General features: G+C 61.8%; 1 protein-coding gene across 1 annotated transcript; it reads left to right on the plus strand.

Annotated features, from left to right (window-relative positions):
* The first annotated feature begins 424 nt into the window (after positions 1 to 424).
* Positions 425 to 24,773, plus strand: Parp1 (poly(ADP-ribose) polymerase 1). Its single transcript, XM_048357524.1, has 23 exons — positions 425 to 633; positions 4,093 to 4,258; positions 6,475 to 6,590; positions 9,079 to 9,293; positions 10,174 to 10,273; positions 11,949 to 12,065; positions 12,456 to 12,632; positions 13,554 to 13,698; positions 15,052 to 15,192; positions 15,723 to 15,962; positions 16,074 to 16,142; positions 16,242 to 16,374; positions 17,125 to 17,320; positions 18,402 to 18,530; positions 19,200 to 19,283; positions 20,087 to 20,209; positions 20,528 to 20,656; positions 22,027 to 22,125; positions 22,471 to 22,623; positions 23,245 to 23,372; positions 23,743 to 23,804; positions 24,115 to 24,229; positions 24,381 to 24,773. The coding sequence occupies exons 1-23, from the start codon at positions 514 to 516 to the stop codon at positions 24,460 to 24,462; spliced, it is 3,039 nt and encodes a 1,012-aa protein (XP_048213481.1). The 5' UTR covers positions 425 to 513; the 3' UTR covers positions 24,463 to 24,773.
* The last annotated feature ends 1,454 nt before the right edge of the window (positions 24,774 to 26,227 follow it).

Consider the following 26,227-nt stretch of genomic DNA (forward strand, 5'->3'; position numbering starts at 1 on the left):
CCCCCGGAGGGAAGACGCCCTAGGGCGGAGGGGGCGGGGCGGAGCTTCCCGGGGCCCCGGACGTGGCGCCGGGTCGGCCTCGGCCTGCACTGCGCTCCGGCGCGCAGGGCGCAGAGGCCCGCCCGCCGCCCCCGGCGGGAGCTGCGCGCGCCGCGTGCGGGCCCCGCCCCGCCGCCCCTAGGCCCCGCCCCGCCGCCCCTAGGCCCCGCCCCGCCGCCCCTAGGCCCCGCCCCGCCGCCCCTAGGCCCCGCCCCGCGAGCCCAGGGCCGGCTCCCCCGAGCCCCCGGCCCCGCCTTCGTCACCGCAGGCCACGCCCCTCGAGCCTAGCGTGGGGGGGCGTGGCCGCCGCCAGGCATCACCAATCTACCGCGAGCGGCGGCGGCTGGGCGCGCCTGGCGCGGGCGGGGGGCGCACGCGCACGAGGAGCGGCGCGGCGCGGCGCGGCGAGGCAGCGGCTGCGTGCGTCCAGGTCGCGGCGTTGGCTGCCGGAGCCCTAGCGGCACGAGCGGAAGGATGGCCGAGGCCTCGGACAAGCTCTACCGAGTCGAGTACGCCAAGAGCGGGCGCGCCTCTTGCAAGAAATGCAGCGAGAGCATCCCCAAGGACTCGCTCCGCATGGCCATCATGGTGCAGGTGCGGCCGGGGTCGGGGGTTGGGGGCCGGAGCTGGGGGCCGGGGGTCGGGGGCCGAGGGTCGGGGGCCGGGGGTCGGGGGCCGAGGGTCGGGGGCCGGGGGTCGGGGGCCGGGGGTCGGGGGCCGAGGGTCGGGGGCCGGGGGTCGGGGGCCGAGGGTCGGGGGCCAAGGCTGGGGGCCGAGGGTCGGGGGCCAAGGCTGGGGGCCGAGGGTCGGGGGGCCAAGGCTGGGGCCAGGGATCGGGGCCGGGGGCCCAGGGCGAGCCGGGGGTCGGGGTCCGGGGATCGAGGCCGGGGCCCGGGGCCCGGGGCGGGCCGGGATCGGGACACAGGGCTGGCGGCACCCGCCCCTTTCCCCAAGTCCGGGAGCCAAGCCGGGGCCCAGGCAGCCGCCCGGTCCTCGCCCCGTCCGGTCGACTCTTAATGGAGATTCCGCTGGTCCCGCCGGAAAAGCCCGGGAGCCGGAGCCCGCCGGCGGCCGTGCCTCTGCCTTTGTGGAGACCCGGAGCCGACGCGCCGTTCCCGGGCGGGGAGTTCCGGTTGCCTCCGGGCCGGCGCGCGGGGCGGGGCGGGAGCTGGTGCCGGGAGCGGTGGGGGCGGGGGGAGACTTTTGTCCTACGGGGATGGGGACGGGGGCGACTAGCGAGCAAAGGTTTTCTTTTTCCCTTCAAGCCTAAATTTGGCTTTTCAACGTGGCTCACACTTCCTTTTGCCTAATTATGCAAAGTTGTGTGAAGCAGCCCGTGTCTGGACCACGGTGCAGCCCTGGTTAGCCGTGGTTGGGAATAACGTTTCCCCAAACTTGCCAGGTTCATAGTCACTGCTTTTGCAGCTGTCTGATTTGGGTAACGGGTGCTGGGGGGGGGGGCTTTAGGATGGATAGGTCGGGGATCCCCTCAGGCTCCCGGAGGCTTGGAGGCCCGGCAGGCATGGGGGTGCGCCGGGAGGTGGTGGGCCGGAAGGGGTTCCTGCCTTCCAGGCTTCTGTTGGCCTCTGTCTGCCTCGTCTGTTCCATCCCACACCTCTGCAGCCCCTCTTACCCATGCTCAGGGATAAGGGCCAAGGTCATTGATTTCTGTCTCTGCTGCTTGGCTGGAAAGCGTTTCAGGAGTGACCTGGTGGCTCTTAATGGATTTGCAGTACTTGTGGAGAGGAGGACTTGGGGCCAGTTGCCCTTCTGTTCTCTCACGGAGCAGCAAGGCCAGGAGGACCGGCTGTCTTTTTTGTGTCCTCAGGGTTGGCCCAGCTCAACACCAAGCACACAGGGTTTATTCATCCTGTACACATCCATTAAGCCACAGTGAGATAATGTTTGGAAATTCCCGTGGGTGGCAGAAGATGTTGCTACCATGCCTTTGCTTTGCTACTTAAATCTGTGGTTGGAGGACATAATGAATTGAACCTGGAGTTTAGTGGGAACACAGAGATTGTTCCCATGCACTGGAAGCATCCATCCTGGTTAAATGGAAGGAGAGTGGTAAGCCCCTGGAATGTAGTTCTGGAGGTGAAGGCTAGGCATTATGCCCTTGAGAGGAGCACCAAGTGTTCCGGCTGTGTGTGGGCTTGGTCAACGGTTACCACTTAAGTGGGGCGGGAATGTGAAAGAGGTAGACTGGGCAGACAAACAGCTGAACCTCTCTTTGGGGCATGGCTTTCAATGGCTGTATCCAAGTAAGGTCTGTCAATCCCAGAAGCTGTTGAAGAGGGGAGCCCAGGGAATGACCTGGATTGGTGGACAGTTTGTGTCGCCTTTGTCTGGGACCTCTTTGTTGGGGATTTACCTGGTAGCAAAACTTGGTGATTCAAAGGGTGTATTTTCTGTGATGGATTGGGAGTTTTAGTTGCGGTGCTGGGGTGGGTGGGCCCTGGAGGAGGAAACTTTTCTTACAGGCCTGTAAAATTAAATCCTTCCTTTAAATTTGTATGGAAGGACCTTTCTGCTTTGAGAACACCAATGGCTTTAGTGGGGCCCTTAGGGCAGTGCTGGGGGGAGGAACTGGGACCTGGGGCCTTTGGGCTGGGGCTGGTGCCGGAGGTCCTCTGGTCTATCTGTGATTGGCTGACTGCTGGGTTGTGGCCTGGGGTAGGTGCTCAGTGTGTGGGTCCCCGATCTATGCACCCCCACTCCCTGCAGATGGGATACGTCTGTGACCTGGGTCTGGTTCTCTCCCGTCGGAGCTCCAGGGTCCTCTCCGAAGCTTTGTGTGCGTGTGCCTTTCGGCGGCGCCCCAGCCCAGCTACCACAGCGTTAGGTGAGGGTGCTGCTGGTGTGGCCCTGGCAGCCAGCTCCACAGCGAGGTGTTCTCAGGAGAGGGTAGTAACCTGAGCTTCGGGGAGGCGGGCAAAGGCAGAGCCGTGCCTTCCCATGACCCGGGGCAGGAGAGCTGGAACAATCCACGCAGAAATGTCACTTGCTGTGTAGTTGTGGGACACCTCTGCAGAGCCCCTCTTCCCTCCTCTGCAGTGGGCATTCAGTAGACCTTTTTTTTTTTTTTTTTTTTGCCTGGGGCAAGTCCTGGGGCTTGAACTCGGGGCCTGGGCACGTCTGTGAGCTTTTTTGTTCAAGGCCGGTGCTCTGCCACTTTGAGCCACAGCTCTACTTTCTGTTTTCTAGTGGTTAATTGGAGATTAAAGAGTCTTAGTGTTTCTGCCCAGGCTGGCTTCCAACAGCCATCCTCAGATCTCGGCCTTCTGAGTAGCTAGGGTGACAGGCTTGAGCCACCAGGGCCTGGCTGGTGTTTTTCACGCTGCTCTAACGTTGTGCCACACGGCTGTGACCTTTTCTCTTCCTGTCCTCTAGAAGCGCACTGGGGCGGTACGTGCTTGTGCTTTGGTTGGCGTACCCGTGAGATGGGGGTGCTGGTTGCGGAATGCCTCCGTGGCTTGTCAGGCCCCCCGTCAGCGCCCGCACCCTCTCCTCTCCCGGTCACCGTCACCTGCCCGGGCCCCGCACAGACTCGGCTCCGTCACGGGAAAGGCTGGCTGCGGCCTCAGTGTGCAGTGCCTGCGGGATGCGAAGGGCCGGCGTGGACGCCGCCTTGCCCACGCTGGAGGCCGTGGCCTGCGCGCAGACGAGCCCTCACTGCCTCTCGTCAGCGTTATTGGGAATCGGTGCTTTCTCCTGGCCCGTTTTTGCTGCCTTGCTTTAGTATCTGGGTCTTGGGTTCTCGAGGCTCCACCGCAGAGGCGCTTGGGGCCTTTGTGGGGTCACACGGGCCTCTGGCGTGGGCCCGGGGCCCAGGCTGCTGAGCTGTGTCTGTTCATCTCGCTGTGGTGGAGCGCTGCCCACGGGCGGGGCCGTGCTGGGTGCCACCGGGGTGTTGGTGCCCTGATACAGTGAGCTTGGTGCTGTTGATCTTGGAGTGGCGGGTGGAGGGCGTGGGCTGTGCTGGCTGCCAGGGCTGGGGGGCCGAGGGGAGGGCAGCCCGGCCCGGGTGACGGCCTCTCTGGTCTCTTCCAGTCACCCATGTTTGACGGGAAGGTCCCGCGCTGGCACCACTTCTCCTGCTTCTGGAAGCTGGGCCACTGCATCCGGCAGCCCGACGTGGAGGTGGACGGCTTCTCTGATCTGCGGTGGGATGACCAGCAGAAGGTGAAGAAGACGGCCGAGGCCGGGGGCGTGCTCGGTGCGTACGGCCGGCCCCGCCTGCCCTCTGCCCCCCACCAGTGCGTTTGTTAGGAACATGACACCTACTGCCTGGTGATTACCATTTGATTTCCCTCGGTGCTTGAAATAGTCTACATTTGTGTAGTTCTGTTTGCAGAGCAGTTTTGGTTCGCAGCAGAATGGAGCAGCGTGCCCCTTGTGTCCTGATGGCGCCTTCCGGGTGGGGTGGGCTTGGACGGGTGTGTGGTGGCCCCCCCCCCCCCCCCCGCTGGAGCCCGTGCTGAGGGTGGCTCCTGCTCAGCTCTAGGCTGCATCCGCCCCCCCCAGGAGCTCTGGGAGCGACCGTGTCCTTGTGCCATCGGTCCAGTGTTTCCTTTGTGATCTGGCCGTCCTCGTGCCAGGTGTGTAGGGAGCGGCGCGGGGCAGAGCTGTCAGGTGCCATCTTAGTACACTTGACTCTAGGGCAGTGACGGGCCGTTCCGTTTGCAGTGCTGAGGATCGTAGGGCTTACGCCTGATCCTACACAGGCACTACCGCCAAGCTGCGTCTCCTGCCCTTTTAGATGCCCTCGGAGATGGGTCTCCCTGAGTTGCTGCCCCGGGTAGCCCGAGAACGATCCTCTGCCTCAAGCTTAAGTTACTGCTGATAGCTAATACAAGGTGACTTGGTACAAGGCAAATACACTCTGTTGTACAGGGAGTAACGGCCAGGAAAAAGTCTGTGTGTTCTATAGAGACAGTCTCCACCAAAACTGAAATTTGTTTGGCTGGTTGTGGGTTTGAACTCAGGGCCTGGGCACTGTCCCCTGAGCTTTTTTGTACCACTTTGACCCACAGATCCACTTCCCATTTTTAGGTGGAAATAAGAATCTTGTACTTTCCTGCCCAGCTGGCTTTGAACTGCCATCCTTAGGTTTCAGCGTCCTGAATAGCTAGAATTACAGGTGTGAGTCACTAGTGCCCAACTTCCAAAAGTATTTTTGACAACACATCAAAAAAATAATACAGGGGCTGGGAATGTGGCCTAGTGGTAGAGTGCTTGCCCTGTATACATGAAACATGAAGCCCTGGGTTCCATTCCTCAGCACCACGTATATAGAAAAAGCCGGAAATGGCTCTGTGGCTCAAGTGGCAGAGTGCTAGCCTTGAGCAAAAAAGCCAGGGACAGTGCTCAGGCCCTGAGTCCAAGGCCCAGGACTGGCAAGTAAAAGAAAAAGAAAATAATAATCCATTGATGCGAACTCCACAGCCGCCGTCAGAAACCTAGAAGAAGAAGGGGAAGGGAGGCTGCCCCTTGTCTGTCTTGTCTGGCTCGGCCCTGGCCCCCAGCGCTGGCGTGACTCTGCCCTCGGGTGTGGGTTCAGGGCCTCCCTGGCTGAGGTGGGGCCCTTCCCTGAGCCGGGTGGGAAGGGAGAACAAGGCTGTGGCCTCAGGCCATCGATCCCTACAGAGTTATGTAAAGATTGACTTTGCCTAGAGTTGATGCTACAGCTTGATTTTCCCAGCACCATTTATTGGCTTAGCTCATCTTCTCCAGAATCTCAGCACTTCAGGTCCTTTTTGCAATTTCTGCTGCAGTGGTCTCTTTTCTTAAAGACAGGCTTTGTTTTCACAGCCTGTGTAAGCCTCTCCCTTTCTTTGTTAGTGCCCTTGCTCCCTCTGCAGAGGTGGGCTGTGCTTGGGTGGTCTCCCGCTGTTCTGCTTGCCTGTCCTCCTGGCCGTCTTCCCCGCCCTGGTTGCTGGGGCTCACGAGGAGTCTTCCCCTTGGCCCTGCCTGCGCTCTCCATCTTCCCTTCTCTGACGTCTGCTTTTCTGTCTCTTGTTTGTCATGTCCACGAACTAGCGGAATGCCTTAGAATTTCTCAGCAGCTTGTGAAGGAAGTGGTGAGGGACAGTCCTTGTTTCCCCGCCCCGCTCACTGACCTGGTGGCCCGGTTGTGGTGCCGCTTGTGGGTTGGGGGCCCTGGGCTGCGCGTCTCTGATCAGTACTTCTCGTTGAGAGGGGCTCCCGAAGAGCACCTGGTGGAGTCGGGCCACTCACCGGGCCGCAGACGCTCGCCCGAGGCCCCGCTGCCCTGCTGAGCAGCCAGTTGTCAGCGGTGGATGAGGTGGATGAGTTGTGGTTGCCGGAGTGCGGGTCTTCGCGGAGGGGTCCTGGTAAACGGCGAGGGAGCCGGGCGTTGGAGCCGCTCGTGAGGCTGCTGGCGTGAACACGGCCGTGTGTTTGGCTCCGCAGGCAAAGGCGCGGATGGAACTGGCAGCAAGGCAGAAAAGACGCTGGGCGACTTTGCAGCAGAGTACGCCAAGTCCAACAGAAGCACGTGCAAGGGGTGTATGGAGAAGATTGAGAAGGTGAGCGGCGGGGTGAGCGGCGGGGTGCCGGAGCTTGCTGGCCCGCTGGCCTTGGCCACACCAGCTGTCTGTAGGAGTGATAAACGCGGACTCGTGGTGCTCGACTCTGGTGAAAGACACAGAGAAAGGCCAGGAGCCAGTGTCTCACACGTGTAACCCTAACTGCTCAGGAGGCTGTGATCCGGAATATCAAGTTTGAAGTCAGCCTGCACAGAAAAGTCCATGAGACTCCATCTCCAGAATAACCATCAAAAGAAACTGGGCTGGAAGCATAGCTCAGAGGGTAGAGCACCATCCCTGAGACCCTGAGTTCAGACCTTGGTACCAACAAAAAGTAAAAAAGTGGCCTGGGAACGTGGCTTAGTGGTGGAGTGCTTGCCTAACATGCATGAAACCCTGGGTTCGATTCCTCAGTGCCACATAAACGAACTGGCGCTGTGGCTCAAGTGGCAGAGTGCTAGCCTTGAGCAAAAGAAGCTCAGGGACAGTGCTCAGGCCCTGAGTCCAAGGCCCGGGATTTGGCCCACCCCCAACACCCCAAAAAATTAAAAAATAAGTGCTCCTGGAAAGTGGAGCTGGAAAATGACTTTTTCCACAGGATTGTCCCCGTGGGCACGGTCCTCTGTGTGTGGTCGCCTCTGAGGAAGAGGACCCTCTGAGAAGGTAGCCCAGTAGGTTGGCTGGGCTGGAGGGCTGGCCGCACACGTTTCCCACCGAGGAGTATGTTCCCTGGTAGGAGCCTCTGCCATCTCCTGTCTGATCCCAGTGCCTCCCCTGCCCATTCTGTCCCTGAAGACTGATTGTCAGTCCAATGAAATGGACGGCTGCCCTGGAAGCCAGGGTAGAAGGTAGGCCTGTGCCTACCAGCACTTGCTCATTGGCTCAGTTAAGGACTTGCTGAGAATTTCTGCCTCCCTAGGTATTGTACAGTGTGTTACTCAGCTTTTGTCACTGTGACAAAACACCTAAGATTGTTTTCTTAAAAGGGGTAAATGGGGGGCTGGGGATGTGGCCTAGTGGCAAGAGTGCTTGCCTCATATACATGAGGCCCTGGGTTCAATTCCCCAGCACCACATATACGGAAAACGGCCAGAAGTGGTGCTGTGGCTCAAGTGGCAGAGTGCTAGCCTTGAGCAAAAAGAAGCCAGGGACAGTGCTCAGGCCCTGAGTTCAAGGCCCAGGACGGGCACAAAAAAAAAGAGTAAAGGGCTGTCTTAGCTCAAAATTTCAGAGATTTTTATTTATTTATTCATTCATTCATTCATTTTGCCTGTCCTGGGGCTTGAACTCTGGGCCTGGGCACTGTCCCTGAGCGGCTTTTGTTCAAGGCTCGTGCTCTACCACTTGAGCCACAGCGCCACTTCCAGCTTTCTCTGAGTAGTTTGTTGGAGATAAGGGTCTCATGAACTTTCCTTCCCCGGGCTGGCTTCAAACCGTGGTCCTCAGCTCTCAGCCTCCTGAGGAGCTAGGATGACAGGCTGAGCCACCAGCGCCCAGCAAGAGATTTCAAAGGCTGCTTGGCCCTGTTGGTTCGAGCACGTGGAGGCTCGGAGCCTGGAAGGGGTGGCAATGGCTTGTTCGCCACCTAGCAGCTTTCTCCTGCCCGATGCCACCGGCGACCCAACTCTCTGCCAGTGGGCCCCCTCCGAGGCCTGCCTCTAGTTACCCACTCTCCCGTGAGGCTCCGCCTCTGAAACGTTCCACTGCCTCCCAGGAGCAGGTCTTCTCTCCACCCTTTTCAGCCACCAGAACTGAGAACAAGGTCTCCCCTGGTGCCGGTGGCTCACGCCTGTAACTAGCTACTCAGGAAGTCGAGATCAATTTGAAGGCAGCCCGGGCAAGAAAGTTCTTCAGGCTCTCATCTCCAACCAACCACCAAAAACGCTGGAAGTCCAGCTGTCGCTCCGGTGGTAGAATGTAAGCCTTGAGAGGAAAGGCCGCGGAACAGCGCCCAAGCACTAAGTTCAAGCCCCAGAACTGGCACCCGAAAACCTAAGGTCCCCTTGGTACAGGGGACGCCAGATGCTGCGGGCTGCTGACTGGCCTGAGTCCACCTGGTGCTGAGCGCGGGGCTGGCGAGGCTTCGCCGTGTCCCCGAGCGGGCTCACAGAGCTGGGCTTCACTGTCGTGTGTGGCCGGAGAGCTCGTTTCCCAAGTGCGGAGAGCAAAGTCTGTGTGGAGGTGCGGAGGGGCCCCCCAGGAGCCCCTGTGGAGCAGGTGTGCACGCTGCAGCCTGCTCTCCCTCCACGGCAGGTGTTCTTGTGTCTGCCCAGGGTAGATCCCACTCAGCCTCCTGAGTGGTTTAGATTGCAGACGTGAACCACTGGCCCCCCAGCTTACCCCTATTTTAAGTGGGGTTGCAAATAGCTGAGGGTTACCCACCATCCTGAGAGCCCGAACCTCCCCGTAATACTCACGCTGCCCCTAGTTGGGGCCCCGCCGGCCCCTCCTGCTCGTTTCATAGCACCTCGTGCGGTTTCTCCTGCAGGGCCAGATGCGCCTGTCCAAGAAGATGTTGGACCCAGAGAAGCCCCAGCTGGGCATGATCGACCGGTGGTACCACCCGAGCTGCTTCGTCAAGCACAGGGAGGAGCTGGGCTTCTGGCCCGAGTACAGTGCCAGCCAGCTGAAAGGCTTCAGCCTCCTCACTGCGGAGGACAAGGAAGCCCTGAAGAAGCAGCTGCCGGGAGTCAAGAGTGAAGGGTGGGTGGGGCGCGCGTGGCGTAGGACTTGGGGGTACTGTTTCCCCCCGCCGGCTGCCACGAGCCAGGGAGAAGGCAGAGCAGGCTCGCTCCCGGAGCCAGGCTTGTGTGCCCTTGCCCAGGTCAGCGGCCATGCCGGAACGCGTCCCCGTCCTCTAGGGGGTGTGCTGATGGACGCGCCGCGGGGCTGGGCCTCGGGCTGCCGGGTGCCGCGCCCTCGGGTCGCCGGGGGGTCGCCAGGCAACCACCGGGCGTGGCTTCAGCTCGTGGCCCGGGCTTGCGGAGAGGAAAACAAAACCAGGCCTCGGGGTACAGCGGGGGTCACGGGCGGAAGAGCCCACCAGTGGCCCCGAGGCCCCGCGGGTTTGTGACCCTCACCTGGCGTGCCGGGTCTCGGCCAGGACTGTGTCTAGCCTCTTGCCTGTGGCTGTCCGCACTGCTGTGGGGTGTATGCAAGGAAACGCTGCAAGGGCTGCGGTGTGCACACCAGGGCTGCGGCTGCGATGTGCACACCAGGGCCGCGGCTGCGGTGTGCACACCAGGGCTGCGCGCGGCGCCCCGGCTTCCGCTGTGGTTGGACTCTACATGGCAGCTGACTGTGTCCATAGCACAGGCTCTGTTCTGCTGCTGCTCATGTCGTGTCCGTCTGCAATCCCTGTCTGTCTTGGTTACGGGCTTGCAGCATCAGGTGGCGCCGAAGCCCCTAGATCTTGTCCTGGGTTGTGCTGGGCACTGGCAGGGCCCGTGGCCGGCAGCGGGGGTTCTGGCGTGGGTGGCACCGGAGCGGGAGTGGGGCGGGGCCGGTGCCCGTCCTGCTTCGTGGAGCGGAATGGCCGTGGGATGTGTCACCCGGTGTCCCGTGTCTGTGTCTCGTGTCTCAGAAAGAGGAAAGGTGACCAGGTGGATGGCACGGACGACGTGGTCAAGAAGAAGTCTAAGAAAGAAAAAGATAAAGACAGCAAGCTGGAAAAGGCCCTCAAGGTGGGTTCCGGAGGGAGCTCTCCGTCGTGGGGAGGGAAGCCATGCCGGTGACTGCTTCCCGGGACTCCCTGAGAGCCGGTGCAGTGGCGTGCTCTCCTCCACCATGCCCGCCTCCCCCCCCCCCCCCACGACCCGCCCTAGGCCACAGGTAGCCGCGCTCTGGGGGGCTCTGAAGCCCATCGCGGCTCCCTCACGCATCGCTGTGTCCTGCGCCCAAACTGAATCTTCCCTTCAGCGGTGCCCGACACTCTTCCTCAATAGACGGGTGATTTGAAGACGTTTTTCTTATTTTAGAATGGTCTTCTTTTTCTTTTTTTTTTTTTCCCAGTCCTGGGGCTTGAACTCAGGGCCTGAGCACTGTCCCTGGCTTCCTTTTGCTCAAGGCTAGCACTCTGCCACTTGAGCCACAGCGCCACTTCTGGCCTTTTCTGCATATGTGGTGCTGGGGAATTGAACCCAGGGCTTCATGTGTACGAGGCAAGCACTCTACCACTAGGCCACCTTCCCAGCCCTAGAATGGTGTTAAAGAGATAGAAGGGGCTGGGGATATAGCCTAGTGGCAAGAGTGCCTGCCTCGGATACACGAGGCCCTAGGTTCGATTCCCCAGCACCACATATACAGAAAATGGCCAGAAGTGGCGCTGTGGCTCAAGTGGCAGAGTGCTAGCCTTGAGCGGGAAGAAGCCAGGGACAGTGCTCAGGCCCTGAGTCCAAGGCCCAGGACTGGCCAAAAAAAAAAAAAGAGATGGAAGGAGTGTAGTGGGAGGGAAGAGAATGCCCATTAACCAGAGGCTCGCCGCTGTGTTGGAAAAGCCTGTTGACACAAAATAAAAACCCGGCGGAAAGGCTGGATGTGGAGAAGGCGGGAGAGAACGGTAGTCTTCAGGAACGTGGTCTCCAGGCGCCCTCTGCTGGGGCTCCTGTGTGAATATTTAGATTCTCCTTTAGATAAGAAATGAGAGGTCAGGGCTGAGAAGGTGGCCTAGTGGTAGAGTGCTTGCCTAGCGTGCTTGAAGCCCTGGGTTCGATTCCTCAGCCCCACATACACAGAAAAGGCCAGAAGGGGCGCTGTGGCCCAAGTGGCAGAGTGCTAGCCTTGAGCAAAAAGAAGCCAGGGACAGTGCTCAGGCCTTGAGTTCAAGCCCCAGGATACCCCCCTGCCCCCTCCCCCCACTAAAAGAAAAGGCCTGACTTGGTGTTATTAGTTCCTGAGAGCCACATACGCTGTGTTTCCAGAGCCTGGAGCCGTGCTGCATCAGCCATGGGTGGGCTGGCGGCATTCCCTTCCTGTCCCCTGGATGGCGGGGGGGGGGTGCAGAGCTTCCACCTGCACTAGCTTCCCAGGGCTCCTTGCGTGCATGGCTGGTGCTCAGCGTGCGGCCTGGGGAGCAGCGAGGAGGGGGTGGCACTAGGAATGGGCAAAGGCGGCTGTGGAGACAGCTCCTGCCCCGCCGTCTCCGGTGTGGGCGCAGCCAGCTTTAATGGGATACCCGCAGGGGCATTCTTCGTGGCGGGATCCTGGCAGAGGTCTTAGACCCGCTCTGGAGGGTCAGCCTCGTTCACGGTGTGGAATGGAGGCTGCGTTCAGCCGGGCGTGGTGGCACGTTCTTGTCATCCCGGCCCGTTGGGGTCTGAGGCCGGAGAGCTGTGCGCTCAGCTGCAGATCTCTCTCCAGGCCCAGAACGAGCTGATCTGGAACCTCAAGGATGAGCTGAAGAAGGCGTGTTCCACCGGCGACCTGAAGGAGCTGCTCATCTTCAACAAGCAGCAGGTGCCATCCGGAGAGTCCGCGGTACGCTGCCTCGAAGCTGAGAAGACTGCCACCCCCCCACCCCCCACCCCCGCACTGTGCGGTCCCCTCCCGGTGTGGGGCAGTCTTCACCCTCCAGGGGGAGGGGCATCTCTGCGCCGCACCACTGTTGCCGGGTGCTGTCTTAGTAGAGCAGCGTGAGGTCTGCGGTAAAGCCCGTGTTTGCTAGAACATTCGTGCCAGGTGCTTTAGCCTGAGCACCACCCTACTTTGCTGCTTCTGCCCTAAGGAAGGCTGTCCCGCCGGGAGGTCCCTGGGGGCTCCGGGCCCTTGCTCTCCAGGCAGGGGCCGACCCGCGTGGGCGTCTCGGGAGAGCAGCGGCCGGCCTCTGTCCCCAGGGCTCTGCTCTGACGTGTTCTTTGTGGGCCTCAGATCTTGGACCGAGTGGCAGACGGCATGGCGTTTGGGGCCCTCCTTCCCTGTGTGGAGTGCGCAGGCCAGCTGGTCTTCAGGAGCGACGCCTACTACTGCACAGGCGATGTCACTGCCTGGACCAAGTGCATGGTCAGGACACAGACGCCCCGCCGGAAGGAGTGGGTGACCCCGAAGGTGAGGGTGTCTGGTAGGACACAGATTACCCTCCCCTGGCCCTTGCTGCAGCGTGGCCCTGCTGGCTCTGGTCACACACTGTCAGTCTTCTGCACTTTGACCTGAGGGACTGCTATAAAACAAACGGCCCTGACACCCCCCCCCCCCCACCTCTTGAAGCTCTAAGTCGTAGCAGCCCTTGTCGAGTGTGTGCCTCTCGCTGTCTGCTGGGCACTGTAAGGTTCTTCAGAAAGGAAACACAACACATGGATCAGGAAGAAAGAAGTTTACTGGGGCAAAAGCAAACTGCCAGCCCACACAAGATGGAGGCATGGGGAGACAGAGGGGAAGGAAGAAGGGAAGGAGAGAAAAGGAACCAGGGTGGGGAACTCGTGGTGAGCCAGATTATGTAGGGAAGGCAGGAGGCGTGGCCAGGTGGATTGGATGTGACCTCAGAGAAGGGGGAGGTGGCTGCCTCCCAGTGTGCCAGTACACCGAGGTAAAGCAGGTAGACTTAAACAGGTGGGGGGCATCCGCGTGGAGCCCTCCCGGGTGGACCTTACAGGAACAGTGACAGGATGGGAATAAGGAAGATGCGTGGTTTGTGTCGTGCGTGCCCAGGGTGGCGGGTCTGTCTGTCGCAAGGGGCTCGTGTCTATGCTTGCCGTCCACCCTGTGGTTTAAGTCCCACACGCGGTGCTCGGTCCAGGCTGTCAACTGAGGGTTGGCTTTGCTTTTCTCTCATAAGTAGCCAGTGTGGCACCTGCCATAGATGTAGAAGTGTTGGACATAGGTGCTATAGCTGGACTTACTCTTTCTTTACGTTGTTCCCTTGCTGATGTTCATTTACATGATTGAATTTGCACAGGCTCAATCCTGGTCTATCAGGTGGTTGTTTACGGGGGAAATGTTTTCTCAAAACCTAAGGTTCTTATTCTTTAGGAATTCCGAGAAATCTCTTACCTCAAGAAACTAAAGATCAAAAAGCAGGACCGGCTGTTTCCCCCCGAGACAAGTACCCCCGCGCCGGTGGCACCCCCGCCCCCCACAGCCTCCACCCCCACTGCTGTGGACTCCACCCCGCCAGGTATGGCTCGGGCACCCCTGCCTTGCCCCGAGCGCTGGGGTCTCTGCCCTGCCTGCTACAGCCCCTCCTCGCCCTCGGTTCCCAGGCCACTAGCTGGGGAATGAGCGGGCAGCCTTCTCCGGTCGCCTGAGGCCTTGCCTGCTCTCCCTCCATGACAGTGAAGAGGGGGTGCTCTTGTGGAAGAAGACACAGCCTGAGTTGATGGACGGGAAATGGAGTAGGGCCTGGTGGCTTTCCCCCTGCGGGACTGGGGGCCCGTGCTCTGTGCACAGGCTCCCCGCATAGGCCTGGCACTGACGCCGCCCGCAGTCCTGCCTGCAGCGGAGGTGCCTGGCCTGGCTGAGCAGCCCGGCATTGCCGCGTGCTTGCCGCCCCTCCCGGTGCTCCGAGCCTGGCCTGGCCGAGCAGCCCGGCATTGCCGCGTGCTTGCCGCCCCTCCCGGTGCTCCGGCTGAGCGGCCCCGGCATTGCCGCGTGCTTGCCGCCCCTCCGTTGCTCCGAGCCTGGCCTGGCCGAGCAGCCCCGGCATTGCCGCGTGCTTGCCGCCCCTCCGGTGCTCCGTGCCTGGCCGAGCAGCCCCGGCATTGCCGCGTGCTGGCCGCCCCTCCGGTGCTCTGGCCGAGCAGCCCCGGCATTGCCGCGTGCTTGCCGCCCCTCCGGTGCTCCGAGCCTGGCCTGGCTGAGCAGCCCCGGCATTGCCGCGTGCTTGCCGCCCCTCCGGTGCTCCGTGCCTGGCCGAGCAGCCCCGGCATTGCCGCGTGCTGGCCGCCCCTCCGGTGCTCCGTGCCTGGCCGAGCAGCCCGGCATTGCCGCGTGCTTGCCGCCCCTCCGGTGCTCCGAGCCTGGCCTGGCTGACAGCCCGGCATTGCCGCGTGCTTGCCGCCCCCCGGTGCTCCGTGCCTGGCCTGGCTCGGCTCGCTCAGCCAGCATGCTGGCCAAGCTCTGAAGAACTGTCACACTTGTGTCTTAATTTAGAAATGAGAATTTCGCAGTTCTGAGGAGGTGGGAGGAGCAGAAGGAGAGAAATGGGGGCCTGCCCTCTTCCCGCCCTCTTCCCGCCCACTTCCCGCCCTCTTCCCGCCCTCTTCCTCTTGTGGCCACCCGCGTCCCACCTCCTCAGGCCGGGCCCGCCTCCGGCCTGGTCTGTGTGTCGAGGGACTTGCGAGGGTTCTCGCCACTTGCTGACCTTCCCTCCGCTTCTGCCAGCCACTTGTGTCCTCGTGCCTTTCCCCGGGAGGAGGGTGGGGGGTGAGGGCACAACGCCGGCCGGCCCAAGCCTTGGCGCGGGCTCACTGCTCGCTCTTCCTGCCCTTCCTGGGCAGCGTCCACTCGACGGCGCTCTCCTCCCTCCCAGATAAGCCTCTGTGCAACATGAAGGTCCTGACGCTCGGGAAGCTGTCGCGGAACAAGGACGAGGTGAAAGCCGAGGTTGAGAAGCTGGGGGGCAAGATGACGGGGACCGCCAGCAAGGCCTCCTTGTGCATCAGCTCGAAGAGTGAGTGCTGCGGCCATGGGGTGGGGGGGGCAGCGCCGGCATGGGCCACGGCTTCTGGGCCAGGCAGAGGGGGGCAGCCGGGGCGCGGGGAGTGTCCTGCTCGGGTGTTGCGGGCCCCGCATGCAGGGGGCTGGCGCCCACCGCGAGCCGCGCTCAGCCTGCTCCTTGGCTCCCGAGACCGGGAAGCTCGTCTCCCCCCGCCCTTGCCTGCGGGCTCTGTTTCTTGGTGCCCCGCAGGAAGCTCGTCTCCCCCCGCCCTTGCCTGCGGGCTCTGTTTCTTGGTGCCCCGCAGGAAGCTCGTCTCCCCCCGCCCTTGCCTGCGGGCTCTGTTTCTTGGTGCCCCGCAGGAAGCTCGTCTCCCCCCGCCCTTGCTTGCGGGCTCTGTTTCTTGGTGCCCCGCAGCTTGGCCTGCCGCACCGGGACGAAGCCGGGAGAGGCGCGGTGGCCGAGGGCAATGCTGCGGTAAAGGCTGGAGCTCAGGCGCCAGCCTCAACTTCCCCGTCAGCCTTTTCCCTTCCGGATTTGAACAGAGGAGGTGGAAAAGATGAGCAAGAAGATGGAGGAAGTCAAAGAAGCCAACGTCCGCGTTGTGTCGGAGGACTTCCTGCAGGACGTCTCCGCCTCCACCAAGCCCCTCCAGGAGCTGCTGTCGGCGCACAGCTTGTCCGCGTGGGGGGCGGAGGTGAAGAGCGAGCCCGTGGAGGAAGCCCCGCAGGGCAAGTCCGCGGCCGCGCTCTCCAAGAAGAGCAAGGGCCCCGCCAAGGAGGAAGGTGAGCCCCGGTGCAGCCGCGCTCGCCTCTGGAGACGCTGCCCCCAGGGTCCGGGTGGGCACCGCGCCCTCCGCCCGGTGGGTTGAACCGCAGGGTCTGTCCCCTCCCCAGGTCCCAACAAGGCTGAGAAGAGGATGAAGCTAACCCTCAAGGGAGGGGCGGCCGTCGACCCAGACTCAGGTGAGGAGACAGAAGCGCGTGGTAGTGCCCGAGCCGGCCGCAGGGACCCCGGCCCCCGACTTGGAGGAGGGAACTGTACGAGCTTTGCCTCCATGACAGGGCTGGAACACTCGGCACACGTCCTGGAGAAGGGCGGGAAGGTCTTCAGTGCCACGCTGGGCCTGGTGGACATCGTGAAAGGGACCAACTCCTACTACAAGCTGCAGCTGCTGGAGGGCGACAAGGAGAACAGGTGGCTGGGCCCGCGGTCACCTGGGTGGGGTCTGTCCTTTGCTGCCAAGGTCACCTGGGTGGGGGCCTGTCCTTGCTGCCGCGGTCACCTGGGTGGGGTCTGTCCTTTGCTGCCACGGTCACCTGGGTGGGGGCCTGTCCTTGCTGCCCCGGTCACCTGGGTGGGGTCTGTCCTTTGCTGCCAAGGTCACCTGGGTGGGGGCCTGTCCTTGCTGCTGGTTCACCTGGGTGGGGGCCTGTCCTTGCTGCTGGTTCACCTGGGTGGGGGCCTGTCCTTGCTGCCGCGGTCACCTGGGTGGGGTCTGTCCTTTGCTGCCAAGGTCACCTGGGTGGGGGCCTGTCCTTGCTGCTGGTTCACCTGGGTGGGGGTCTGTCCTTTGCTGCCGCGGTCACCTGGGTGGGGGTCTGTCCTTGCTGCTGCGGTCACCTGGGTGGGGTCTGTCCTTCGCTGCCGCGGTCACCTGGGTGGGGGCCTGTCCTTGGCTGCTTGCTGCCAGCCTCGCGTGGAGGCTGCTGGGCCCCGCGAGAAGCTGATGCAGCCGCCACAGGCTTCCCCGCCGGCCGTGAGGGGCAGGAGCTCCTCGCTGTGGGTTACGAGCTGCCATTTGCAATTCTGCTTCAGAGTCCTTAGTCATAAAATGATGTGTGGGTCTTTATATCGCGCTTGCTGAGCATGCCCCGGGCCCTGCGCTCTGCCCCAGCCCAGGAAGCTCATCCTTCTCTGGACTGGGCTTCCCTCCCCCACCCCCAGGTACTGGATCTTCCGATCCTGGGGCCGCGTGGGCACCGTGATTGGCAGTAACAAGCTGGAGCAGATGCCGTCGAAGGAGGATGCTGTCGAGCACTTCATGAAGTTATATGAGGAGAAGACGGGGAATGCCTGGCACTCCAAAAACTTCACCAAGTACCCCAAGAAGTTCTACCCTCTGGAGATTGACTACGGCCAGGTAGAGTGATGTTAGCTGTCTACTCCAGTAAAGGAAGGACAGCCCCTATCAAGTCACCCCGTGGGTGTCAGCTGTCAGTACCAGGCCACAAAGATCGCTCCCCAAACAGAGGAAAACACTTCCCACCTTGGAGTGTGAGGCCAGGCTCAGACACAGGCATTCGAGCACCTCCGAGGCCCCTGCCCCAAGCCCTGGTGCCCCGCTGTGTCACGAGGGCAAGCCACGGGGTGAGAAGCATGGCTCTCAGCTGCAGTGCTGGCGACTTGCGAGGCTGAGATCTGAGGAGCACAGTTAAAAGCTGGCCTTGGAAGGAAGTCTGAGACCTAGCTCCTGGTAACCACCAAAAAGCTAGCAACGGAGCTGAAGCTCCAGGAGTGTCAACCTTGAGCGAAAGAAGCTTAAGGGGCCACAGGCCCTGAGTTCAAGCCCCAGTACTGGCACAGTACAAAATGATGATGATAAGCACATTTTGCTTTTAGACATCATCTAGCCCAGGCTAGCCTCAAATTGGTGATTCTCTCGTCTCAGCCTTCTAAGTGCCAGGGTTACAGGTATGAACAGTACACCCGGCTAGTCAGAGACGAAAGGAAGAATAAGCTTTGAAGTTGCTCCCAGAACACATGTGGAGTAGGACTGCAGAAGTGACTGGGACAGATTAGGGTAGAGTCAATGATAACAGTGTGTCTCGCTCTGTGTCTGGAGTTGGAGACTCCTTGCCCATGTTGCTGTATCTTCAGTTACCTCTGGTTGATATCTTTATGAGAAAATAGTTGCTTTTTGAGACAAGGTCTCACTGTGTCCCTTGTCTCTGCCTCCCAGATGCTAGGATTAGAGCCAAGCCCTCGTGGAAGAATTCCAAAGTCAGGGTGGGCCAGATATCCTAGTTGGTTACGACCCCAGCCCACCTCATCCGGCACGTAGATGGCATGTGGGCGGCGTGCAGGCCGTGCTCTTGGGGAGCCTCTGTGGAGGACTGGGTCACGGGCAGTACTGACATCGCGCGTTCTCGCCCGTGGATGCTGACCTCAGCTGACCCCCCAGCAGCAAGTTGGTGACCCAAAGTCTGGTTTTCTTGCTGAAGGACGAAGAGGCAGTGAAAAAGCTGGCCGTGAGCCCCGGCACCAAGTCCAAGCTCCCGAAGGCGGTCCAGGAGCTGGTCGGGATGATCTTCGACGTGGAGAGCATGAAGAAAGCCATGGTGGAATACGAGGTAGGCGCCCGGCCGGCTGGGGGCCTGGGCCTGTGGCCCGCGCGCACGCGGCCCGCGGAGCCGGCTTCCTGCCGGGCGTCACTGGGGTGGCTGTGGCCCGGCGCTGTCGGGAGCGGCTCCCTGCCCTTGCCCCTGCGTTGGCGTGGCCGGCACTGTGCTGGGTACCCAGCGCGGGGGCCCAAAGCCCACGCAGTGGAGGGGGCCACGGTGACGGCGCGGCCCGGGCGTCCTCACCTCTCCCCTTGCTCTGAGCCTCCACCTCCCTGGCCTCGGGCCCGAGGTTCTCAGCAGCTGGGGGGTCTGCCCCCGTGCGTCTGCCTGCGCGTGCTCGCTCGCCCTCTGGAAAGACCGCGGGCCCCGGCCCCTTCCCTCCCCGCTCGCCCTCCGTCAGGACTCAAGGCAGCCCCTCTGTGGCGTGGCGTTTCAGACAGTGCGCAGTGGCTGTTCCCGGGAGACAGGGACGGCCGAGGTCCCCGTGGCGAGACCCCATCAGCTCTCACAGATGGGGGCATGGCAGCGGGGATGGGGAGCCCTGGGGCCAGGCCCTCATTGGCCAGGAGCGTTTGTGGGAACGGGAGGCCTGAGAGGCCTGGAGGGGCGGGGTAGGTCCGGCTCTCCGGTCACCACGCTGCAGAACGCCCAGCTTTAAGAGGAACCCCCGCCTCCTAGATCGACCTTCAGAAGATGCCCTTGGGCAAGCTGAGCAAGAGGCAGATCCAGGCGGCGTACTCCATCCTCAGCGAGGTGCAGCAGGTGAGCCGAGGCGCGGGCTCCCCGGCCTTCCGCCAGGGACGGCAGCGACGCTGCTCTGGTGACGGCAGCTCGTGAGGACTGGCCATGATGGGTACCTCCTACGTGACAGGTGCCTGGCCAGGGAGTGCCGTTTCTCCAGTTAACACCCGTCACGAGCTCTGTGTAAATCGTTTCTTCTCTTTAAAATGTGGCTTCTCTGGGCGCAGTGGGCTCACACCTGTCATCCTAGCTAGTTCAAAGCCAGCCTGGGCAGGAAAATCTATGAGACTTAGCTCCAATTAACCACCAGAATACCAAAAGTAGCACTGTGGTTCAAAGTGAGAGTGCTAGCCTTGAGCAACAAAGCTCAAGGACAATACCTAGGCCCCACGTTCAAGGTCCAGGATCCAAAGAAAATCCCCAGCCAGGCACCAGTGGGTCACCCCTTTAAACAGCCTAGCTACTGGGGTTGAAATCTGAGGACCGCAGCCCAAAGCCGGCCCAGGGAGGAAAGTTTGAAACGCATCTCACAATTAAGCACCCAAAAATGGTGGAAGCAGAGCTGTGAACACAGAAGCTCAGGGACAGCGCCCTATCCCTGTGATCAGATCCCAGTGCCCCCTCAAGGGTGGGTCTGAATTGTACAGCAGCAGGCAGAGGCCACATGCCCGCCCCTCGGGACTTGCAGTCAGGGAGGGGGGGGTCTGTGTGAGCGAGCCGTCCTGAGAGGCCCCGTGGGTCTGAGACCTCGGTGGTGGGGGCTGGTTCCCGTGTGTCCTGACGCCTGCCACAGGCTGTCCTGTGCCCCTCTGCCCTTCCCCCAGGCGGTGTCCCAGGGCAGCAACAGCTCCCAGATCCTGGACCTCTCAAACCGCTTCTACACCCTGATCCCTCATGACTTCGGGATGAAGAAGCCCCCGCTCCTGAACAACACAGACAGCGTGCAGGTAGCTCGGGGCCTGCGGTGGCACTCCCGCGCGGCGGCCCCCGCGGGCGGGGTCACGTCCGTACCACACTGGTAGCAGCCGTGGGGCAGACAAGGTCTGCCTGGCTCCAGCCTGAGGGAGGAGGGGCTCTGGGGTGTCCCTAGTGTCTGCCCAGGCCAGCGGCTGTGCCCGTGCTTGCACACTGGCGGTTCTGTCTGTCCTCGCCTCTGCGGTCTGCGGGGTCTGAGGGTCCCCTGCGCTGACTGCAGGCAGATCGAGGGTCCAGGGCTGGTTTCCTTCACCTCGATGCTTCCTCCAGGTCTTCATTCTGCCTCCTAGGCCAAAGTGGAGATGCTGGACAACCTCCTGGACATTGAGGTGGCCTACAGCCTGCTGAGGGGCGGGTCTGACGACGGCAGCAAGGACCCCATAGACGTCAACTACGAGAAGCTCAAGACTGACATCCAGGTCAGCAGCCGCGCGGAGCTTGCCTCTCGCACAGTTGGCAGGCGCGCAGAGCTTCTCCGAGACCCTGTGCTCTGGAGTGGAACTGCTTGGCTTCTGTAATGAAAACAGTGTTTCATTACAGTGGGGTTGGTGTTGTCTAGAGCACAGGCTGCCCCTTGTGGGCATTTCCTTCATGTGTGGACTCTGGGCAGCCAGCTCAGGCGCCTGGGCCTCGACTCCGGGCCGGGCTTGGAGCCTGGTTGGGCCCTTCGCACCCCACCTTCTGTGCACCTGCTTCCTTTGTGGGGCTCCCTGCTTGGGACACACCCCCTCAGGCTTTGGTACGCTGGCACTGTGCTAATGGTAAAGCTAGGGGTTCTCAGCAGACACTGCAGTTTGAAAGTTGTTTTTTTTTTTAAAGAAGTTGGTTTAATTGAGAGGCCGTGAAAAGGAACAGAATTCCTAAGCTTCTCAGACTCTGTATATCAAAATGAAAGCATGATGGGCTGGGAACGTGGCCTAGTGGCAAGAGCGCTCGCCTCGTATACATGAAGCCCTGGGTTCGATTCCCCAGCACCACAGATATAGAAAATGGCCAGAAGCGGCGCTGTGGCTCAGGTGGCAGAGTGCTAGCCTTGAACAAAAAGAAGCCAGGGACAGTGCTCAGGCCCTGAGTCCAAGCCCCAGGACTGGCAAAAAAACAAAAACCAAACTGAAAGCCTAAGAGAGCATGCGTGTCCTCCGTGGTGCGCAGGTTTCTCTAGAGGGCAGACCCAGCTGCAGAAAGCATGGCCCCGTGAGGGCCGCTCGGCCGTGGGCTGTGTGCCCCGAGCCCTGCGTCCGTTCCAGCCCCACAAGAACGCAAGCGAGCGCCTGAGCACCCCGTCCTGCCTGGGGTGGGGGCACGTCCTGTTTTGATCCTGGAGCCTGCCCGTTCTAGAGTCCTGGTCCACTGATATTTTGACATCCCAGGCCACAGGAGTTTGTTTTTTTGTCTGTTGTGGGGCTTGAACTCAAGGCCTGAGTGTTGTCCCTGGGCTCTTGCTTGAAGGCTAGTGCTCTACCATTTCTGGTTTTCTGGTAGTTAATTGGAGATGAGAGTCTCACCAACTTTGGTGCCAGGACTGCCTTCAAACCGCAGTCCTCCAGTCTCAGCCTCCTGAGTAGCTAGGATTCCGGTGTGACCAGCACCCGGGCAGCCCACGGGATTTTCAGACAGAAGGGTTCCCCGAGGTACTCTGGCAACCCACTTGGACGATGGGGCAGAAGCCAGGGAGATGGAAGCATGGGCCAGGCCTGCTGCTAGGTGGAGGGTCCTGAGTGCCGAGCCGCATTGCTCCTGTCCTCCCTGCTCTGTGTGGCACTCCCTGATCCGCAGGCCTGTTCTCTAGGTGGTGGACAAGGATTCGGAAGAAGCTGAGATCATCAGAAAGTACGTGAAGAACACGCACGCGACCACTCACAACGCCTACGACCTGGAAGTGGTGGACGTAAGACTCCTCCCGCCCCGCGCCTGGGCCTCTTTAGAGGGCGGGCTCATTGGTCAGCGGGACGTGAGTCTCACCCGGACGTAATTGTTTACTTGGTTTTAAGGATATTTACTATCCACCGGAGTAGGAGTGGCAGGAATTTTACCATGCTTAAATTAGCCAGGCATGATCAAAGCACGCCTAGGAGTTGCGCCCCCGCTGGGGAGCACCGCTCCTCGGGAGCCCGGGCTGACTCCCACGTTGCCCGGGCCGCAGGCTCCTGGCCGGAGTGCCCGCCGCACCGCAGGGGTCCAATCTACGGCTCCTGCGCCCGCCTGAGTGACGGGGCTCCCGCCCTCCCCGCAGATCTTCAGGATCGAGCGCGAAGGGGAGAGCCAGCGCTACAAGCCCTTCCGGCAGCTCCACAACCGCAGGCTGCTGTGGCACGGGTCCCGCACCACCAACTTTGCCGGCATCCTGTCGCAGGGGCTGCGGATAGCCCCGCCCGAGGCGCCCGTGGTAGGTGCCGGCCGCGCGGTGCGGGAGGGAGGGAGGGAGGGAAGGAGGGAGGGCCGGCCGCGCGGTGCGGGAGGGAGGGAGGGAGGGCCGCGCTGCGCCCTGGCCGTAGACCAGAGTGCTGGTCGCGGTGGCTGCCCACGGCATCCTGCCGGTCCTCCCGTGCCGGCCTCGTCTCGGGAACCGCGTCCCGGAGGTGTGGCTCCAATGGCACGGCACCAGGCGAGAGCCAGAGCGCCTGAGTTAGGAAGAGTGAGGGAAGTCCCGGCCGCCGGGCGCTGGTGGTGGCCGTAGTAGGCAGAGTAGACCTGCTTCAGTAGCAGAGACAGCACTAGGCAAGTCCTGCAGACGCTGTCAGCGGCCAGATCCTAGAAGGGGCGGGCCAGGCGAGACCTCACAGGTGGCGCCCTGTCCTGTGGGAGGGGCACCGGCCAGGCCCTCAGGGCCTCATCGGTCCACAGGCAATAGAGGACGCGCGTGGTCTCGCGTGGGGGTGAGCCTCGGGCAGAGCCCTCCCCCCGGCCCCGTGTATCCGTAGAAGGGGGCGATGTGCGCCGCGCTTCGTGGGTGAGAGCCCCTCGGGCGGCGTCGGCGCCGAGTGCCCCGCTCCTCTCGTCTCTCCAGACAGGTTACATGTTCGGGAAAGGCATCTACTTTGCTGACATGGTCTCCAAGAGTGCCAACTACTGCCACACGTCTCAGGGGGACCCGATCGGCCTGATCCTGCTGGGAGAGGTCGCCCTGGGAAACATGTGAGTCCCCCGGCCCCGGGCGGAGGAGAGGCCCGCGGTCACAGACCCCGCGTTAACCGCGGGATCCAGAGAGACGCAGACCCCCTAGAGCAGATGGGTAGAACGGCACAAAGGGCGGCCGCCACAGTGTCCCCATCTCCACGCTGGCTGGACTCCATAGAAACCCAGAGAGGCCAGGCCACGGGCTGGGCTGGGCCTGGGGATCTGGTGGACAGGCTGCAGCTCTGAGAGGCCTTGAGGCCGAGTCCCTGGGCCCACGCCTGCTGGGCCTGCTGGGCCTGGTGGTGGGGGGGGGGGCGGGGGACACACAAGGCCTGAAGGTGTCAAGTTCACCCCTTCCCGCTGCGTGACCGGTGGCTTTCCTGACTAGGTACGAGCTGAAGCATGCTTCACATATCAGCAAACTGCCGAAGGGCAAGCACAGTGTCAAAGGTACTGGCGGGCTGGGGCCCTGGGAGGGCGGCAGGGTCCTCCCCAGGCTCGGTGGGGCATTTGGTGCCTTTAGGGGTCTTGACACTGCTGGGCTGCAGGAGACAGGGAGGGGCCTCTGGTGACACTGGGGATCGCTGGAGCTGGTGCACGGGACAGCGGGGCGGGCTAGCCTGGGGGCCTGGCAGCCCTGCCCGACAACCCTCCCGCTTGCCGCGGGCCTGAAGGGATGGAGCCCGAGTCTGCTCGCCCAGCGGCCCGCCGTGTCCACACCCTTCCTCACGGCTCCTAACTCCTGGCTTCTGCCTCACAGGTTTGGGCAAAACCACTCCTGACCCCTCGGCCAGCGTAACCCTGGACGGGGTGGAGGTCCCGCTGGGGCCCGGGGTCTCCTCGGGCGTCAGTGACACCTGCCTGCTGTACAATGAGTATCCTTTGCTCCCGCGCCGGGCTGAGCCGCTGGGGCGTCGGGGAGGGAAGCCGGGGCTCTGTCTTCGGGGCCGTGGTGGCGGCTGCCACGGGCTGGGGGGAGGGGGGCCGCACTGCCGCCCCGCTGGCTCCTTGACTCAGCCCCTCCAGGTACATCGTCTATGACATCGCTCAGGTGAACCTGAAGTACCTGCTGAAACTCAAGTTCAATTTCAAGACTTCCCTGTGGTGAGGGGGGAGGCGGCCGCCCTACAAGGGTCAGGATGGACGGGTTCAGAGCGTTCTCCACTGGTCAAGTCCTCTTTGTGTTGCGTTGGGGCTGGGGGTGATCTAGGGCTGTGTCCTGCCGGGCTCCGCCCCATGGGCAATGCTGACAGCAAGACCGCCGGGGCGAGGTGGAAAGCCCCACGGGGCCCAGCGCCCGCCCTGCTGGCTCCCCGCGGGGGAACTGTGCCCCCCCTTTTCCTACACGGTAGTCTTTAGTTTGGTTTTAGCAAAACGTTAAGCATTTATTTTGAGCTAGAAATAAAATCTAATTTGGTACTATGTACTTCCCTTTCTTCCTGTTGGACTTGTTGCCCTCTCCAGGTAGGGGCTTTGTGTCCTTTGCTTTGGGGAAGGACATGGGAAGACCAGGGAGGAGCGCGGGTCTTCTTCCCTCCGGTACTTGAACCCGGAAGCCCTTAGTCCATGGTGGGTGGAGGAGCACTTGCCCTGGAATTCCCCACCTGCCTAGGAGCAGTTTTGTCTTCCAAATTAAGACCATGCTGCTGGAGCTACCCCAGGGCTAATAGTCCTCATTAAAGCACGGGTGGCTTCTGGGTGGCTTCTGTGTCGTCGGGTCTCGTCTGACTGGGCACAGTCCTTCCCAGAGCTGCAGCCCCACAGTGCCCCGCGAAGTGGCAGAAGCCAGACGCCACGCGTGGGAAGCCTCTCGTTCCTCCGTCGTTTTGCCAGGTGCACTGTGGTGGTGGGAGCGCCCCACCCTCGGGGTGTGGGGGGGGGTCTTCTCTGAAAGCCAAGCTCTCGCTTCAACCTGTCACGGAGGGACGTGGGACGCTCAGGGCGGAAGATGGGGTCACAGGTCAGAGGGCGGGCCAGCAGCGGGTGCAGCCCCGGCTCCTGTCAGAAGCTGCACTGGCATTTCTTTGGTGGGGGAAACACGCAGGCCCACGGTCTGCGTTGCAAGTTCTGGTGAGCCCAGCCAGAGGCTGGCGTGAGGGGGAGTGGCGCCGGTGATGCTTGCCCATAGCAGATTCTGCCAGTGAAGTGCCTCAACTGTCTCTAGCTGACACTTGGGCCCTCAGAGTCCTACTTAGCTCAGTGGATTCTCAGCTCCCAGAGAAAGCGGGGGTCAGGCTGTTCACAGGATCGAGCCCTTGCATTCCTCATCATCTGAGGATTGGTCCCTGCCTGTCTGGCACTTTCTCACAACTACATGAGATGGATCACTTCTAAATCTCCCAAATCTGGCACCCAGCAGCACTATGGAGAAGGTTCCGGCGTGGTTCCTGACTTGTGGTAAGTGCTCTGTGGCTATTGCTGTTGCTAAGACCCCAGATAATGGTTCTGCTGGTGAGGGGAGAGGAGGGTAGGACATGGGGCTGTGCCTTTCCCGTCCAGTGGTTCCAGCCACCCTCCGTATGGCTTCCAGTCCTACCTGCCATCCCCCTTGGCAACGTGGCCAGTACTGACCCTGGCGCACCTCATCCCTAGGCAGGCTGTGAGGCTCAGAATAGCCCAGTTCTGTCTCGGCAGGTGGCCAAGCTAATTTTAACCATCTGGTGCTCACCCAGAAGGCAGGCTGGGCGTTCTACGTGAGCCAGTGTGCAACTGGTGCACCGCCAGCCACAGCCTCGTGTTGTGGTCTCTGTGCCGAGCACTGTCGGGTTTCCAGATTCTCTGAACCAGCAGCAAGGGCCCAGCAGCAGCGGGCGTCGTGAGCGGCTGGGGTGCAGACCGCACACCCGTGCTGCCTCTGCTTCCTGGCGCCAGGG

This window comes from Perognathus longimembris, chromosome 11 (genome assembly GCF_023159225.1).
Source record: "Perognathus longimembris pacificus isolate PPM17 chromosome 11, ASM2315922v1, whole genome shotgun sequence".
NCBI classification, from domain to species: Eukaryota; Metazoa; Chordata; class Mammalia; order Rodentia; family Heteromyidae; genus Perognathus; species Perognathus longimembris.